General features: G+C 41.4%; 2 protein-coding genes across 3 annotated transcripts in view; one reads left to right on the top strand and one right to left on the bottom strand.

Annotated features, from left to right (window-relative positions):
* Positions 1–9,913, top strand: part of znf142 (zinc finger protein 142) — a gene marked incomplete at its 3' end in the record, with an annotated part of 12,009 nt that extends 2,096 nt beyond the window's left edge. The window contains 5 exon segments of the mRNA XM_032529914.1: positions 945–1,769; positions 2,431–2,608; positions 3,746–6,695; positions 7,785–7,890; positions 8,192–9,913. Coding sequence (XP_032385805.1) covers positions 945–1,769; positions 2,431–2,608; positions 3,746–6,695; positions 7,785–7,890; positions 8,192–8,697 — 4,565 coding nt within the window.
* A 1,064-nt stretch (positions 9,914–10,977) lies between these two features.
* The window catches only part of LOC116698222 (1-phosphatidylinositol 4,5-bisphosphate phosphodiesterase delta-4), a 25,822-nt gene continuing 18,140 nt past the window's right edge, over positions 10,978–18,659 (bottom strand). For both annotated transcript variants that reach the window (XM_032530027.1, XM_032530028.1), the window contains exons 11-16: positions 15,837–15,987; positions 14,270–14,386; positions 12,887–13,065; positions 12,641–12,773; positions 12,022–12,171; positions 10,978–11,849 (exon numbers count right to left, since the gene is read on the bottom strand). In XM_032530027.1, coding sequence (XP_032385918.1) covers positions 11,758–11,849; positions 12,022–12,171; positions 12,641–12,773; positions 12,887–13,065; positions 14,270–14,386; positions 15,837–15,987 — 822 coding nt within the window. In that variant the 3' untranslated portion in view covers positions 10,978–11,757. The remainder of the gene's footprint in view (positions 11,850–12,021; positions 12,172–12,640; positions 12,774–12,886; positions 13,066–14,269; positions 14,387–15,836; positions 15,988–18,659) is intronic.

Genomic DNA, 18,659 nt, shown 5'->3' with positions numbered 1-18,659 from the left:
CATATATGTTTAGGGAATGCAATCAGTCTCTACTAGAACACAATTAAATATGGAAGTGGGATTTTTTTTTGTCATAAGGTTATAATTTATGTTAGAAATCCTTTATGGAAAAAACATAAGTGGTCATATCCTGAATTGAGTCAGGAATACCTGTTTATAACAGAAAATAAGGTAAGGCCATTGATCTTCAGGTAGAAAAAATGTAACTTGTTCCATTTTTCTTCTTGTAAAAATTTGACATGGGTCAGTTTGACCCTAATACCATACAAGGGTTAAAAAACTAAAATAGAAGGTAGTAAATACTTTATACACTAACATAAATGGTAAAGTGCATTGAGACTAAAATAGTCACCAAGTAAGGAGACAATAATGTTGCAGTAGAAAGGTAAATACCAAAATGACCGCTGAGGAAATGACATGGGGTTGGGGGTGAAGTATATTGTCTCTGCAGATAGCAGTGTTAGCAACTTAAAGGGAAACTATGCCCATTTTCAAAATGTATACAAGTTATTTCTATGGTCAAAGACAATCCAACAATATTACTTACCATGAAAAGCTCTCTCCCAAATCTCAAAACTAGAGTGCTAGAACACCAATTTGTGATGTCAACAGGTATAAATAAACTGCTCCATAGACAATGAATTGGGAAAGACGTTATAGATGACACTGATACAAGTTACATCCAAGTTCGAGACTTGCTTCTCTGGTGTCTGGCTTTGAGAGAGAGAGAGTAGCTTGTTGACTAATATTGATTGAACTTTTCTAGGCCATGGAACTAATATATTCTGTAAAGAAACACCAGAGGAGAAAACAGTGTAACAAAGACAAAAGTATGTTTTATAGTTGTTTAAATATGGCTATTTTGTCACTGTAAAATATGCTTAATTTTATGACAAACGTTGTCACTATGCTCTAAAGGAATTCCACATCTTCTTGTCCATCAGAGTACCTGGCGGAGGGATCGGAGCACACCTATCGCACCCACACCTGCCCCAAGTGTCGGCGCTGCTTCAAGATGCGCTCCCACCTGCAGGAGCACCTGCATTTACATTTCCCCGACCCGAGCCTCCAGTGTCCCACCTGCAAGCGTTACTTCACCAGCAAGAGCAAGCTGCGCATACACAGACTCCGCGAGGCGGGGGAAAAGCTCCACCGCTGCCACCTGTGTGACTATTCCGCCGTGGAGCGGAACGCGATCCGCCGCCACCTTGCCAGCGTGCATGCCGATGAGGCCGAAGATGCCGTGGACGGTCACAGCTATCCCTGCCCCACCTGCGGTCAAAGCTTTCGCCAGACCAGGTCTCTCAAGGCCCACATGAAGACGCACAACACCCCGTCAGACAGCAAGCCGGCGGCCTGCTTCCACGACGCTTGTTCTTTCCGCGGTTCTTCGCGTAAAGAGCTTCTCCGACACACCGCCGACGTCCACGGGGTCCGGGCTGTGGAGTGTCGTCACCACGCCTGCGGTGCCGTCTTCCGGAGCGAGACGGACATGGAGGCTCATTATCCGTCACACCTGGCCTACCACTGCTCCCAGTGTGATTTCTCCTGCTCCAACAAGAGCGTCTTCCTCCAGCACCTGCGCCACGGTCACCCGGGGGACGACCAGCTCCGCTGTGACTTCTGCTCCTACGTCACCTTTAACCCCGTGGAGTTCGAGCAGCACGTCGGACATCTGCACGCCAACGAGAAGATCCATCGCTGCGCCCAGTGCAGCTACGTGACCGCGCATAAACGGGGCTTGAAACGACACATGCTGATCCACAGTGGTGAGGAGGGAATTTAGTTTTTTTGTGATTAACAGTTTTTTATATTTCATTTTTTTTAACAAAATACAGAACAAACGCAACATGAACAACCTCCCCCCCTTCCGTCATTACCACCCACCCCAGACATAATAAATACAATATTCAAGACCATTCAACAAAATAGACAATAAACCAATTACCATTTCCTACATATGTGTATATACTTATAAATATATTAAATAATGTAAATAAATAAATGAATAAATAATCAGTGAGAACACCTTTCTCCTCCCTGTGAATTGTGAAAACCATATTTTTGTATTGCTTTTTGAACTTGTGGAGCTCAGTCCGTTCCACAGTTTCACTCAACAAATACAAAAAGGCCCCCCCCTCCCGAAATGATATACCCCATCTCTATTAAAACATTTTTTTTTAATATTGTTAAGGAGTAGGTTGTTCATGGCTTTATATGTTAAATGTGTCCTTTAAAAAAATGACCAGATCAGTGATTTTCAATGTTTTTTAATATTCTAACGGTTTTATCATTGGATTCTCACCTTACAGTTTTCATGTTAATTGGGTAGCTCCTGTAAAGAGCTCCTACTTTTTGCACGACATCCCCTGATTTATTCTCCCCCCCCCCCCCCCCCCCCCCCCCCCCCCCTCCCCTCCCCTGTAATAGGAGAGAAGCCCCATAAGTGTAGCCTGTGTGACTTCAAGTGCCGAGATGAGTCCTACCTCTCCAAACATATGCTCACGCACTCCGACCACAAGAACTTTATGTGTGCTGAATGTGGATACGTCACTAAATGGAAACACTATCTGAACGTCCACATGAGGAAACACGCCGGAGACCTCAGGTACAGACTCTAGTCATTTCTCATACAACCAGTGGTAATGTTTTCATCTTTGTACTGCACACGGTACAAAGTACCATCTTTTACTATACATTCACACACATGGTAGCTAGTCTGCATATCTCATGTTTCTTTGGAGCGTATCAACGAGACGCACAAACTGTTAGTCAAGCCCACAAGCAGTAGGGGCCGCGGGTATATATCCTAAACAAATGACTACAACAATGGCGGACAGATTTGAAGAGAGGAAAATCCACTGTACGATGGACCACTTTTCTTCTATATTTTCAACTTTAGCAAAATAGAAGCTTCCTTGAGAGTCACCGTGTTTAGTTATACTCATGCTGTACAATATTGGAAGTCCCTAAGGAAGATATGCCAGTTTCAGCAAGGGATCATTTGACCCTGATTTTTATCTTCCAGGTACACACAAAGTACACAGGCAAGTATGTGAACAGTGCCAATTATTTAAGTTAAATTAATTAACAAACATTAAAACGGGGACATATATGAATGAACATAATCAAGTTGAATAATATATACTATACTTACTACAGACTATATTAGGCTATATTTAACTTTAAATTAACAGCAAATAAAGTATGCAGATTTGCAGATGTTTTCAAAAGAAGATTTTTCAAGTTCAATTAGCTGGCAATTATTGCTAATGGGTTAGGGCTCAGGGTTTTGGATGGGTTTAAAAAGGTAATATGAAAATGAAGTTAATGTAATTGTTCTCTCATTTCTTTATGTGCTGAAAAAAAAGAAATCGAACAGATTTTTCCCCACACTTGCCCCTTCCTTAAGGCACAACTTACACCTGATGTACGTTTTGGTCTCTTTTTTTTATTGCGAGACATAACATTAACACAGTACCCAAACAGAACAAAATACAAGCAGTGACTACATACCTGTCTGCAAACTATCCAGCCTTTCTGCTTTTTATGTAGTTATGTCCATTAAGTATCTGGAAGTATCATGTGGTAATATTGAATATTCAAATTGAAAGCAAGATTGTATGAAAGACATTTTTTGTTGAAGTGTGCAGAAGTTCAGTCTCTGCTCTGTGTATGACATGGTTAGTCAGTGTTGTAAAGACATTATTGTCGTTATGCCTAAACTTCCTGTCTCCTGTCCTAGGTATGAGTGTGACCAGTGCCCCTACCGCTGTCACCGCATGGACCAGCTGAATAGCCACAAGTTGCGACATCAGGCCAAATCACTCATGTGTGAGATTTGTGCGTACGCCTGCAAACGCAAATATGAACTCCGCAATCACATGATGGCCAAACACTCGGGAGAGGAGAAGCCGCCGTCGGTCTATAAGTGCAAATACTGCACATACACTACTTGCTATAGACAAGCCCTTCAAAACCACGAGAACTGCAAACACACCAAGCTAAAGGAGTTCCGCTGTGCCCTCTGCTTCTATTCCTCTTTCAGTAGCATCAGCCTCTTCCTGCACAAGAGGAAAGCTCACGGCTACGTACCTGGTGATAAAGCATGGCTAGAGAACTACGCTGCCAAGGAGAAGGAAAGAAACTCAACCCATTTCTTGCAGGAGTTTTACAATAAGCCCTTAACAGCTCATGAGCAGTCTGAGCAATCTCCCTGTGAAGGACCTCCACCTTCTCAAAGAGAACCGTCTCATCTGCCTGAAAGTGCCGGCAAAGGATCTGTAGATGGTTCACAAACTGTGGCTACTGTGGATGTTTTTGATGTTGCTTCTCAACAGGTTGTTAATGAAGGAGTTTCAGGCGCTCCTCCATCTGCGAACAGTCCCGAGGAGTACTGTACTCTTGTTTTAACGGCACTATCGACCGCTGACTATCAGACCTCCTCGTTGCATAATCAGGAGGAGACTTGTGCAAATGATACTCCAAGCTCTTCCAATTTAAATTGTATTGCGTCGGACATATCACAAGAGAAGGCAGACTTCTCTACATCGTCATCAGAGGACGACAATGCAGCTGTGACAGAGGCAGAATGTGAACAAAGTGACGCAGATGATGACTGTGAGCCTCTGAATAATATAAGTCAACCAGTTGAACATAGGGAGTGTCGGACTCAGACGCCTGCGGTGGAGAATGCTGGTGCAGCAATCAGTTCCACTTTTCCATCTGAGAAAAATCAGCTGTTAGAATCTGAGATCCGTCTGAAAGCTATGAAGAAGCACGACAAGGACCAAGCAGAAGCCATGGTGTTGGAGGGACGGGTCAAGTTGCTTGTGGTGCCAACTAAAGACGTTTATCGCTGCAGCAAGTGCTCCTATGTAACCAGCAAGGAGACCACTCTGAAGTCCCACTGCCAGGCCTTGTGCTGTGGCAGGATAAAGGGACACAAGTGCCAGGCCTGTGGTGCGCAGTTCAAACAGAGGCGAGGCCTTGATAGCCACCTTTCAAAGAAGTGTCCAGCACTTCCGCGAAAAACAAGGACTTTTGTAGGCATTTCAAATACAGCAGATGACTCTACTGTAGGGCAGGAAGGATCCAGACAACTGAATGAGGGAACAAATTCCAATCAAGCAGAGCTTCTTTTATCACAAAATACGATTTCCACAGATTCAAACAATCAGGAATTCAATCAGCAAGAAGAGGGAGTATGTACATCTCATTTAACCAACTATAAAGCCTTTGTCCGTAATACTTTTGCATCTAAAGAGTCAGGACAGCAACAAAGCAAAATTCAGGCAAAAAAGCTTTTGAAAGTTAAACTTGCAAAAAAGCAATCGTTTCCCAGTAACAAACGAAGAAATGTAGCACAGCAGAAGTCCCTTTCTGCTAAAGAAGATGGGAAGTTCAAATGCAAGCTGTGCAATTATTCATCAGTCAGACTTGCGGCCGTTGAACGGCACCTCTCAACCTGCAGAAGGAGAAAAGAGAGTCCGACCACTCCAGAAGTGGAGGATGAGAGTGGTAGCGAGTCGCTCAAAAGAAAAGAGGACTTGGTGGAAAAGTACGACAACAGAACTGGGAAAGTACCAGAGAAACATCAACTCTTTTCTTGTCCAAGCTGTGTGTTCCAGTGCAATCAAAAAAGGGTGTTAGACAGTCATAAAAAGAGAGGCTGCTTGAAGCCAGATGAAGTCCAATGCACCATGTGTTCATTCGTAGCCAAATCCAAAATGTCTCTGACCCGTCACACCCTGTGTGCCCATACCAAACAAAAGGTTGCCGTTGCTAAACGTTTGCATTGCCAGCATTGCGCTTTCACCTGTAAACAAGAGCGATGCATGGAGCAACACGTTGCCCTCAAACACAAAGGTGCCCGACCTCACCGATGTCGATATTGTCCTTTCAGCACCACAAGGCGCTATCGCTTGGAAGAGCACGAGTCTCTCCACACAGGAATCGGTCGCCACAGCTGCGATACGTGCGACAAGACCTTTGGTGCCGCGACCAAATTGCGTCAGCACAAGATGCGCATCCACGACAAACGGCCCCTGCACTTCTGCTCACTCTGCGACTTCAGCGGCTACACGCTCGACGACGTAAGGCGACACAATCTCCGATGCCACACGGGGGAGTTGCACCACGCTTGTACACATTGCGATGCTCGGTTTAGCTCCGAAGTTGCACTGAGAAACCACTGTAAACGTGTGCACCAGCTCCAAGTCTGTTTCTCATGTAAGCAGTGTGACTACACATGTGTTAGCGAGGTCACTCTCAAGACCCACCAAGAAATCAAGCACCCTCAGGCACAGTGCAACACCTGCCAGGAGTCTTTCACGACAAAGGACAGCCTCGAGATTCATCAGAGAACCCACTCGGCACATCCGTGTCAGCTGTGCCCCTTGGCTTTTAAAACACGGCAGTCGTTAGCGCAACACCTTCTGAACAAACACGAGGATGGACCTCCCGAGGACAAGCCTCTCAAGTGCAGCTCTTGTCAGTTTGCGTGTCGCCATCAGCTGGTGTTAGAGCAGCACCTGCGATCCCACGGAGGCAAGCGTCTGTACAAATGCGCAGACTGCGAGTTCTCGACCCGGAACAAGCAGAAGATCACGTGGCACATCCGCATACACACTGGAGAGAAGCCGTACAGCTGTGAGCAGTGCAGCTACACATGCACTGATCCGTCTAGGTTGAAGGTAAACTTAAAGTTTATAGCATGTTGTTTGTAAGATAGAACCATAATCAAGGGGAAATTATCAAAAATGTTTATTTATGTTGGTGTAAAAAGGAAAGACACAGAAGCTCTATACCACTATCCTACCCTGTCCGTCACAGGAAACCGCTAACCTGGCTCTGTCCAATGATAAAAATATATCCACCTACCAACCAACCAACATCTAAAGCTCGTTAATTAACGCGTTATGTCATGTTTGTTTAATCTGTACAAAAACTGAAGTGGGTGGATGCTGGTAGGTGGACATTTTGTTAACTGTGGACAGAGCCAGGCTAGCTGTTTCCGGCCTTTATGCCAAGCTACGTTAACCAGCTGCTTGTGGTAGCGGACAGGCAGGGTGGTGTTGAGCTTCTCATCACATGTTCAGCAAGAATGTCCTGTATTGCGGGGAGAGGGGGGTTGGGGGGTTTAATTTTGTGTGCTGTGTAAAATGTTCTAAATCAAAAATGTAAATAGGATGAAAAGGTTTGGTCTTATTTGACTACTAAAACAAATGTTTTGTTATAAAGGAGAAGGTAGGCTACAGAAAAAAAAGGTAATAGTGGGTAGCAGTACCAAGTTTAGGGGTGGTGATGGCACAGTGGATATGAAGCATGCCTTTGGTGTAGGAGACCCGGCTTTGATTACAACTGCGATACATCAACCAATGTGTCCCTGAGCAAGACATTTAACCCCTAGTTGCTCCAGAGGCGTGCAACCTCTTACATACACAGCAATTGTAAATTGCTTTGGATAAAAACGTTAGCTAAATGACATGTAATATACATTTCAGGTAGCGGTACCAGTTCAAAGGTTCATCAGTAAACCCAAGTACTTAATTTGAATGTAGGCCACTTAAAAGTTTAAAGTGATTAAATGTTATTTTGTTATTGACAATTGTTCTGAACCTCAGACCTTGAATAAAAATCAGATGAAGACCAGTGAGTAATAGGTTTGAGAACCCGTTACTTAGAACTCATATACTCTAATGTGAAATTAACTTTATTCCCTAAAACAAAAGCATATTGATAATACCTTTTTTTTCTATGTTTTGTAATAAATTTTATCAAAGCTTCACATGAGGGTTCACCAAGAAGAGAAGAAGTACCTCTGTCCAGAGTGCGGCTACAAATGCAAGTGGGCCACTCAGCTGAAGTACCACATGACCAAGCACACAGGTATCAGCAAGTAAAAAGCTCAACGAGTATCGTACTCGGTCACTTTTAAAAGATTCGGGAACTACTTTCCTCATTCCCTCGGTCAGTTGTCAATCAATGTGAGGCAGGATTTTTCTGTAAATATTTATAGTTGATCAGCCAAACTTCACACGTATCTTTTCGTGCAAATTTGTCGCATGATTTTCATGTCTGCAGGTTTGTCAAGCACTTATCTGAATTTTGTTTTGTAAGTATAGTTTACAGGTTTAGCGTTGAGTCATTCATCCTGCCGGGAGACATAACATGCATTTGTCCCCTGCAGGGGACAAGCCGTATGCCTGCGATGAGTGTGAGTACCGCACTAACAGAGCCGACGCTCTCCGTTCCCACCGGGACACGCAGCACTGCGACCTGCGCCCTTACGTCTGTGAGAAATGCGGCAAAGCATTCAAGACTACTTTTATACTGAAGACCCACCAGCGGCAGCATAGCGACGATCGGCCATACACGTGCGGCTTGTGCCACAAGGCCTTCCGGTGGCCCGCAGGTCTCAGACATCACTACCTGTCGCACACCAAGCAGCAGCCATTCTGCTGCCGCCACTGCTCCTACAGAGCCAAACAGAAGTTCCAGGTGGTCAAGCATTTGCGGAGGCACCATCCAGAGATGGCAGTGGAGCAGGGGGTGGTGAGGGACTCTGGAGCCGTTAGCCTCACCCTGAAGGAGGCCCTGCTTGGGACACTGGATGAGACAGGAACGGCAGACGAGGTACAGGAAGCAGCTGAGGAGGTTGAGCAAAGACAGGAAGGCAACGAGACAAAATGTTGAAGACAGGGCGCAATAAATGCCTGGGTCAATTCAGATTATAGATGGCTATTATTGTTTGCCAAAAGGAACAGTGGTAACTCTCCTCCCCCGGAAATACAGCCACATATGTTGTTTGTGTAAGCAGCAATTGCAACCCATGTTTACGTTTGTAGTGACGGCGCCCTTTAGTGGTCATAGTAGCTAAGCCAGGAGCAAAGCAGTAAGTCGAAGCCAAATCTGCGTGAGGGATAGTGGATGGGTCAAACAAATATAAGACTTTCACCCATAAGATTGGGGCTGTGTTGAAAAGTAAACTGCATGTTTTTTATAACTTTATGACACAAATGGTGCTACGTCACATTCCGCGTCACATGCATAACCGGACGTAAAGTAGCATTTGATTTTAACCTAAATAACAATATTTTTCCAAACTTAACTAACTAGCCTAAATACAACCAAGTAGTTTTTGTGCCTAAACCTAACCAAACATTGCAACAGTTTCCCGAAGTTACGTTCTCTGGGCCACGTTCACCCCCAACAAAACGTAGCAAGCGGTTTCTTTAAACTGAAACGGGGGTGCGCCAAACACCCTGCTGTGTTCGTAAGGGCTCTGCCTTTTTATTACGAGTTAGCATACACGCTGCTACTGATTGGGTGTCACCTGTGACACAGCCACTAAACAAGAGAAAACACATCTCGAAGCCCGCTGCACACCCTTGCCGGGTTGGGGCTAGAAGGCGTTACTATGGAACCCAGGTAACTTCTAGGCAAGTCCCGCCCCACAAAGCAGCTCCATTGGTTGGGGTTAGGGCAGCTGATTGCTATTGTAAGACTATTTTTGGGGCTTTTCCCCATGTTAGTGACAGTGGATAGATATGAAAGGGGGAGAGAGATGGGGGATGATACGCAGCGGGGGAGGTAGCAGTTTATCTTCACCATCACCACATAACACACACACAAATATTTCACAACGCACATATTTTAAAAAAAAACGGTTTTGTGTGGCAGGGCACCTTTAAGTGTGAGAATGTGGATTAAAAGGAAGGTGTGCTCTGTGAAAAAGAAACCATGGTTTGTTTTATTTCAAGTCCTTTAATATTTGCTTGCAATAAAGAACTATAGTATGGAAAGTGAATAAACAAAGTTGAACAATAAATGAGTCACAGATGTTGAATATCGAACCATTCAGAAAATGTAATGCATGTATTTACAGACCTATATATATATATATATATATATGCATACATATATATATACATACATATATATATACGTACATACATATATGTATACATACATATATACATACATATATATATATACACATATATATATACATATATATATGTGTATATATATATGTATATATATACATATATATATATACATATATACATACATATATATATCTATATATACGTATATACACATATATATACATATATATATACATACATATATATATATATATATATATACATTTACATTATACACAACAGAACATTGTGCAATTTGTACATTAGGAAACCGTGTTGGGCAAGTTACTTTAAAAAAAAGTTACTTCTTCCAAAAGGTAACTAAATTAGATACTTAGTTAAAAATTATAAAAGTAACTAGTTACTTCAGAAAGTAACTAATGCCTTACTTTCAGGTAAATTGTTAAATGCTCAAATGTGACCCCACCTCCCCCCCTCTTTAACGGAACCTAAAATACATGTTCAATTATTTAGGATAAATCTGAATATTTTAATGAAATGGACACTTAAAACAAAACATTATTATTAGAAACTGTACAGGCATCTAAACTCTTTTAATGTTGCTGTGGGACAAAGTGAGACCAGCCTCCAATCAAAGTTCCCCCCTTTATTTCCTAACTCCATACCTGTCTCTGGTTGACTGACTCCTTGTGTTGTTCGTTGTGTGTCCGATTGCGCGCTTCTGAACACCTGCCCAACTCTACCTCTGATTGGCTCACCATAATATTTCACTCAACCTCAGCCAATCGGCAGCATTTATGCGCTGGCCTCGTGCACGGCCCACTAACCAAAGAAGAAGAAAAGTCTCTGCCACTCAGAGATCTAGTCAGTCTCATGAAAAAAAACCAGCTTAAATTATAGTAACGCGCCGCATTTTTCGGCAGTAACGGTTACGGCGTTATTAAGATGGGAAGAGTAACCAATTAGATTACTCGTTACTGAAAAAAGTAACGTCGTTATTCCCATCACTGTTAAAAAATAGAAATAAGATTATCCCAACATGGTTCAAAGCTCTGAGTCCTATGATAGTTGGCAATGTTTTTTGACGTTCTATTACACTTTCAGTTATTTTAGATACTGTTGCTTCCGCATATACAGTAGGCTACACCTAAAGGCAAACGGTATATTTAGATATTCTAGACATGCAGCAGTCCTTCTCAGATAATGACAGATAATGCGGGCGATATTTACATACAACGTTGAATTGATAATTGAACAGAGACATAAGAAGAACATAAATAAAATACAGGCATCTTTCTTAAAAAAATGCTTATAGTACTACATGATATATCTTTATCTATAAATATATATATATATATATATATATATATATATATATATATATATATATATATATATATATATATATATATATATATATATATAAATATATATATATATATATATATATATATATGTTGACCCTGTTTCTTAGTAATTGTTTAAGAAGATGCATCAACTCTATTTTATTATGAGTCCCTTTAATCTGATTCCATCTATTTGACTAGAGGACTCCACTGCAATCATCCAGAATGTTGTTTTGAATGAATGATGCCAGATTTCCAACACGTTACCCGGAAGGATTGTGGGAAATGTGCACTGGGCCTTCTTCGGTGTGTGTAGTGTACTTTTCTGTATGTTGTCATCTGGACCAATGTGGATTTTTATCAATATTATTACTATTGATATTAAGTTAGCGGAAAAAAATGTTTTTGTCTTTAGCCATGCAAATGCCCGACATCTGGTAAAAGTATTTGTGCGTCCTGTGTCAGGCCAAAAAGGACACCGGACCGCCTCTGGCTTCATGTCCTCAGATTTGACTTCTTCATGTGAGCTCTGAGATGCTGATGTTGACGAAGAGGGAGGCGGGGGGGATAGCTATTCCATCTTTGGAGAGCAGGTGTATGTGACGATATCCTGGGAAGGGGAAAGGCGTTGAGAAGAATTTGGTAAAGAAAAAGCTTTCTAACAGAGTGGTATCGCGTTCTTCTGCATCTGGTATGTGAGGCAACATGACTGAATGTACATATTTAATAAACACTGCAGAGCGCTGTGACTCTGGGGGTTTCAGTGCCGGGCTTTGGCTCACCTGGTTGGATGCACGTAAACGGAAGAGTGAACTGTCCAATGAAGTCGTTCCTGGACGCCCTATCGTGGTCCTCCACCTCAAAGCGAACCAGGGCCAACTCGGGGGTGTGGATGACAAAATTTAAAGTTTCATTCCACACTGGGTTAAAACCTGCCGGTAGAGAGCAGTAGAGCAGTGAGTCTAACCGACAGGAAAGGGACTTTTACTTGCAAAATTATTTTTCAATTCATCTTGTAGCCAGTCTGCTATTTTTCAACTCCTTTAGCCAGATGTTTTGAGACCGGAGCAACAGGAAACAGCTAGACAACTGAATGGGTTCAAATGGACAGACAGAAAACAACAAGACAACAAAATAGGCCTCCTCAAGAAGCCATGCAGAGCACCGGGAAGCAGCAAGACATTAGTACGATAATACAGTAACAGCATACACATTCAGTAAGCGTAGCCATGCAAGCAACAAAACTCAGCCAATCAACACAGAATTATAGAAGAAAAAAAAACATGCACACATGCAGAGGAGCAATAAGCAACAACAAGTACAATTTTTTTCTTTCACATCCTGGCCCTTCTATCATCTATATAAATAACAAATACACATATCTGTACAGAGAAAACTCACCGTTGTTGTTAATGTAAGGGGTCTCCTTCATGTCCTGGTCCCCGGGCACTCCAAAGATCTGCACTCTGACCAGGGGGTCTACAATAGAGCCCTCTTTCTGATTAACCTTTGGGAGCTGCTGCCCACTTATCACCTGATAGACAGACATATTTGACTATTAGATACAGAGACCACTATACTGTACTTTTTCCTTTGTTGTGCAGTGGTTTTCATCCAATGACAAACTACTGTCGTGCAGTTTTGAACCTGTATGGATAAGCGGAGGGGTTTGTAGCCTTGCCGGTCCTCGGGTTTGTCTGGACTGAACCGAGTGTTGCCGTCTCTCATGAAGTCCGGCTTGAGGACGTAGCCGCAGCAGCCGTTCTGCCTGAACAGCCCATCATTCAGGTCCATTTCCAGACCAGCTGTCTGGAAGTTCAGGGCCACTTTGGGTAAGAGGGAGAAGGGAAATAATACAATTTACTGTGATGTTTCTTGGCAGGCTGTATCACATGATTTCCTAGACTCAGAGTATTCTATCTCGCTATCAAAGTTCATGTGACAAGTCCAGCCTCTCATCCAGAACAGACGGCGTCGGTTTGGCCCTGATGACAGGAAACATCTGTCCCGTTAAACGGCTCCAGCTGCTCTGGGCCTGGCCCTTACGGAAGAGGACGGTCCACATTGTGAGTGATATAAGCTACATACCATATTGCGATGTTCCTGGTTCAATTTTGGCTGGGGACCATGTTTGCTATCACAGTCTACTGTCAATTATTATTGATATTTTATATGTATGCATTTCCCTGGAGGGTGTGCGCCTTTCTTTGGGTTAAGAAGAGTCTGTGGCTTTTGAAACTATCAAGCAAATCAAAACGAGCCTTTATTTTTTTGAATTGGGAACATACAAGGTTTTCATCCAGCAGCGACTATCTTATCAGTCCTTCCAGAAAAATGCAAGGATGAATTTAATTGTGATTGTTGCTGGCGTTTTCTTAAAAAATGCGATGGAATACGCGGGATGTTTATGCAATTTTATGCAAGGAAATTGCAAGAACTTGCAAAAAAACTGCAATTTGATTAAAAAGTGTATTGTCACGTAATTACATCCCTTCATAATGTCACATCATGACGTTCCCATGGCAACAGGGGAAAATGGCTGCTCTTGTGTGAAGTAAACGCAACACTTTTACTAAGATACGTGCGGTATATGAATGTGATTTGTATTTTTGCACGGAAATCGGCACTTTATGCGGCAAAAGTGCGGTCTTTGGCTGATTATGCATTTGAATTATGCGATTGCATAATTGCGTTTTTCTGCAGGGACTGCCATATGGTAAAGTTGCATGCTATGTTAAGGGCCACTCATATTTGGCAGATTATACTGCAACCAAATGCAAATTGACAGCACTGACGCTGACCATATTCATACCCTGAATCCTAAGTATCAAAAGCCCAACTAAATCTTTCTGATCCTGAAAGAACTTCAACACGTGTGGCTGAAATAATACATGAACTTTCTTGTTTGTGGCCATCAGAACACTCATTAAGATTAAGAAACCGGGGACATCGGTGATTACGGAGGTAAGCAGTTCGTAAATAAGTTAGTTTGGAGTAACCAGCAGAGGGCGAGATCCCCCTTCCCCTCACCCATCTGGCAGCCCACGTTCCACATCTCCTGGGGGTTGTAGTTGGAGGAATTGGTCCTGAAGCCCCCGGGGTAGATCCTGCTCAGCTGCCGGGCGTTGTACCGCACAAAATCTGTTCCTGAGGAGGGGTTTAAAGATAATAAAGCCACTCAATTTCTATAACATACATAGAGAAATGTGTTCCTCTATCTATTCTTAGGTACAGTTATAAATAATATAATGATTTAACAAGAAAGCGCGCCAAAATCCCTATTGCTCAAAACCCACCAGACTTCTTTAACCCTCGTGTTGTCTTCCCGTTAACCATGAACTTCAAAAATTGAAGGTCAAAATTGAAAATTTATATTTTTTTGTTGCTTTTTCTGATTTATTTGTCACTTTTTCCAGCTTTTGGCGCTTTTTAAAAAACCTAAGCTTATTTAATAATAGGCTTTGCACTTGTTTTTGGGATTCATGGTCCACAAACCTAATTTATATCAAACTATACATGCTTTTAAGTTAAAAATGAATTATTTTGACTAATAGTTAAGATCAGAGGATGTTGAGTGGTTCACAGATGGGTAGATGTCCAAGTTTAGTACGGATACTGTTTTGAAACCATTAAAAATAATAATTCTGTAAGATTCTATGCTATAGGATTAAATAAAACACCCAAAAAAATTCATTGAAAATAATCATTCATTTTACTTGAAGAATGTTGCATGGAATCATCCATTTTAGTTTTGGGCAATTTGGTTGAAAGAAATCCATATTTCTGATATAAAACACTTTAAAACCCGAGGACAACACAAGGGTTAACATGTACAGATCTAGATCTGCACATGGCTGGGGTGCATTAAGGGTTTATTTCAACCAAATTAATGACTGTTGGAACTGTAGAAAGACAAGCCAATGCAACTTATGATCAACTTTCTGTCGTCTTTGAAGTAAGTGTGTTTTATGATGATAAAAATTATTATGTTTTTATCCAAAAGGTGTCTGGTGGGAATAAAGCCACTCTGTTTCTACATAACAGGGGGATCCAACCTTTCTTCATCTAAGGGCTACTTTAAAAAAAAAAATCTTCTTGCATCACATCGCTCATATTTAATTAAATAACACACATGAGCTGAGTGAAGCTACTGTTTGTACACATATGAAATTGCAATAATCAAAGCTTATGAAAAAGCTTCCCTTCATGTCAAGGTGCATGACTATTTTACATTTTTTTTAGCCTCTGTTCCTGAGGAGGGGTTTAAAGATAATAAAGCCACTCTATTTCTATAGCGTAAATAGCGTAAATTGTGTCTCAGTTTGTCAACGTATTGGCGAGCTACTGGAAAGCAACATGTTGGAGACCCCTCAAACAGCATGAACACAGAGAAGCTACATGGTCCTCTATCTATGACTCACAAACAGTTATGAATAATATAAAAACGTCAAAAGAAAGATACTACACACCTTGTAACACATGGATAACATGTTGGATAACATGTTGGATAACATGAAACAGATATTATTTTAGCTGAGGGATATGAAATGCACTTTAGATTTTAAAGTAGTCCACTGTTGCCTTTATGTTGATGTACCTTCATCCTTAGCACGCGTCTGGGCCTTGTTCTCAGAGAACGAGGATATCTCGTAGCATTTGGCGTGTGAACGAGCATGCTCAAAGTCACGGAAGTGCACACTCTTACAGTAAACCACCAAGTCCGACAGCTCCCTGGATAGTTTGGACTTCTGCAAAATGGGAGAATGAAATGGAAAATTAATCAACAAAGAAATCCTATTCCCATCACTTTAAAGGTCCCATGACATGGTGCTCTTTGGAGGCTTTTATATAGACCTTAGTGGTCCCTAATACTGTATCTGAAGTCTCTTTTATATAGACCTTAGTGGTCCCTAATACTGTATCTGAAGTCTCTTTATATAGACCTTAGTGGTCCCTAATACTGTATCTGAAGTCTCTTTTATATAGACCTTAGTGGTCCCAATACTGATCTGAGTCTCTTTTATATAGACCTTAGTGGTCCCTAATACTGTATCTGAGTCTCTTTTATATAGACCTTAGTGGTCCCTAATACTGATCTGAAGTCTCTTTATTTAGACCTCATGTGTCCCCTAATACTGTATATGAAGTCTCTTTATATAGACCTCAGTGGTCCCCCACTACTGTATCTGGGTCCCTTTTATATAGACCTTTGGGTCCCCCACTACTGTATCTGAAGTCTCTTTTATATAGACCTTACTGTGTCCCTAAATACTGTATGCAATCCTTTTATATAGACCTTAGTGTCCCCTAATACTGTATCTGAAGTCTCTTTATATAGACTTTAGTGGTCCCCTAATACTGTACTGAACCTTTTATATAGACCTTAGTGGTCCCTAATACTGTATCGTGGTCCCCTATACGTATCTACTTTTTATATAGCCCTTAGTGTCCCCCACTACTGTATCTGAGGTCCTTTTATATAGACCTTAGTGGTCCCTAATACTGTATCTGAGTCTCTTTTATATAGACCTTAGTGGTCCCTAATACTGTATCTGAAGTCTCTTTTATATAGACCTTAGTGGTCCCTAATACTGTATCTGAGTCCTTTTATATAGACCTATATGGTCCCCTAATACTGTATCTGAAGTCTCTTTTATATAGACCTTAGTGGTCCCCTAATACTGTATCTGAAGTCTTTTTTATATAGACCTTAGTGGCCCCCTAACACTTAAATTCTCTGGGCGGGAAAAGCAGAGAAAAGGGAGGTAATCTTGCCCCCAATGACGTCATAAAGGGCAAGATTCCAGGTTGGCCCGTCTGAGCTTTCATTTTTTCAAAGGCAGAGCAGGATACCCAGGACTCGGTTTAGGTCCGGCCTGGCATCTCCTCCACATTGTGCGTTCTGCCCTCAGGATACATGCTGTGCTCTGTGCAAGGTCACTCAGCTTGTTTAGTGCACATGATTGCATCATTGTAAGGTAAGAGCTGCTTGATGAATTCTTGGGAATTTACACGTAACTGCCAGAACATTATCATGATGTAACCCCACCGTGACTGCAGCAGTTATAAATGTGCATGCTCTATTCAAATTTAAAACAGGATAAAATTACGTTTCCTAACTATCTCATGAGTCTTGACCTTATTTGCCACTTCTTAATAAACCCATGCAAAGCAATTGGTACATACAACTGATACTAATATTTGCATGGAAATTTCCAACTATTTGGAACAAGCAGCTCATTTTCATTCCTCTAATTCAGACATATACAAGTGTTGTCTTTCCTTTTACTTTTTTTAATGTGGATATTAGTATTATGCAGATATAAATACCTCAGTCTGCAGGAAGTTGGGTGGAGAAGCGGAGGCTCACCGGTTACAAAGTATGGACTGTGTGTAATGTGTGTTCAAACAACAGAGGGAAACAATTCTAATAAAAGCATAAAATATTCATACTGTATCATTTGTATATACAGTATTTTTATACAAATGTTGAGCTAATTATTGAGTATTATCTAATGATGTCAACATGCTTGTTGTTGCTTTTCAAGTAAAATGTCTCATTTCTGTCAGCCTCAGCTGTTTTATTTAAATGTGGGACACATTACTAGGTGACTATTACTTTATTGATGCATTTTTACATTTTATTTTAATAGTTTTTGTTTAGTTGTGGACAAAAAACAGGTATCTCTTTTCTTACTTCCAACTTTTATCACACCGTTACTTTGATTGTTCATGTGGATAAGTACTGTATTGGGTTTTTATAATTATTATTAGTATTATTATTTAATAACAGACCTTTAAATTACAGCAAGTGTTTGAGGGAGAAAAAAATAACTTCAAAGATGAATTTAGCTAAACCAAAGCTTTAACGCAGCTAATGAATCTGGGTAACACGGTTAGAATCCCTTCTCTCCCTCCTCACCTCTAATTAAATTGTTAAAGCCACAAATGCTTCCAGTTCCCATCCCGCTCCTCAGCAGCTGCACTCAGCGTTTCACGTTTATAATCTAGATATTTTCTGATAGAGATTTCCTCAAAGGACACTGAGCTTTTCCCCCACAGCTAAGGCGCCAGACTCTGGTTGCGGTTTTCTTTCTCCCATTTACGTCTTCTTTTAAATACGTTGCCTGTCTCCCTTCTTCTCCTCCAGTCTCGCTTCACTGTCTCTTATGTCCCGACCCAGCTTCCTGTCTCTCTCTACAATCAAGCTCCATACACTTCTGTCTTGATTACCAATCACTTTTTTATAGCATCCCCTTTCTTCTCTACTTCTACTATTCTACTTCGAAGCATGGTCAAATCCTGCAACTAGAAATTTTAATTTTATGGCACCTTTATAACAAGTTCTTATTTACAGGGGCGGCCTGACAAGTGGCTTAGCCGCTTAGGGAAAAGGAACAAGGGCTAGATGATAATAAAA

This window comes from Etheostoma spectabile, chromosome 11, assembly GCF_008692095.1.
Source record: "Etheostoma spectabile isolate EspeVRDwgs_2016 chromosome 11, UIUC_Espe_1.0, whole genome shotgun sequence".
NCBI lineage: Eukaryota > Metazoa > Chordata > Actinopteri > Perciformes > Percidae > Etheostoma > Etheostoma spectabile.
This window is presented reverse-complemented; position numbering and strand designations above follow the sequence as displayed.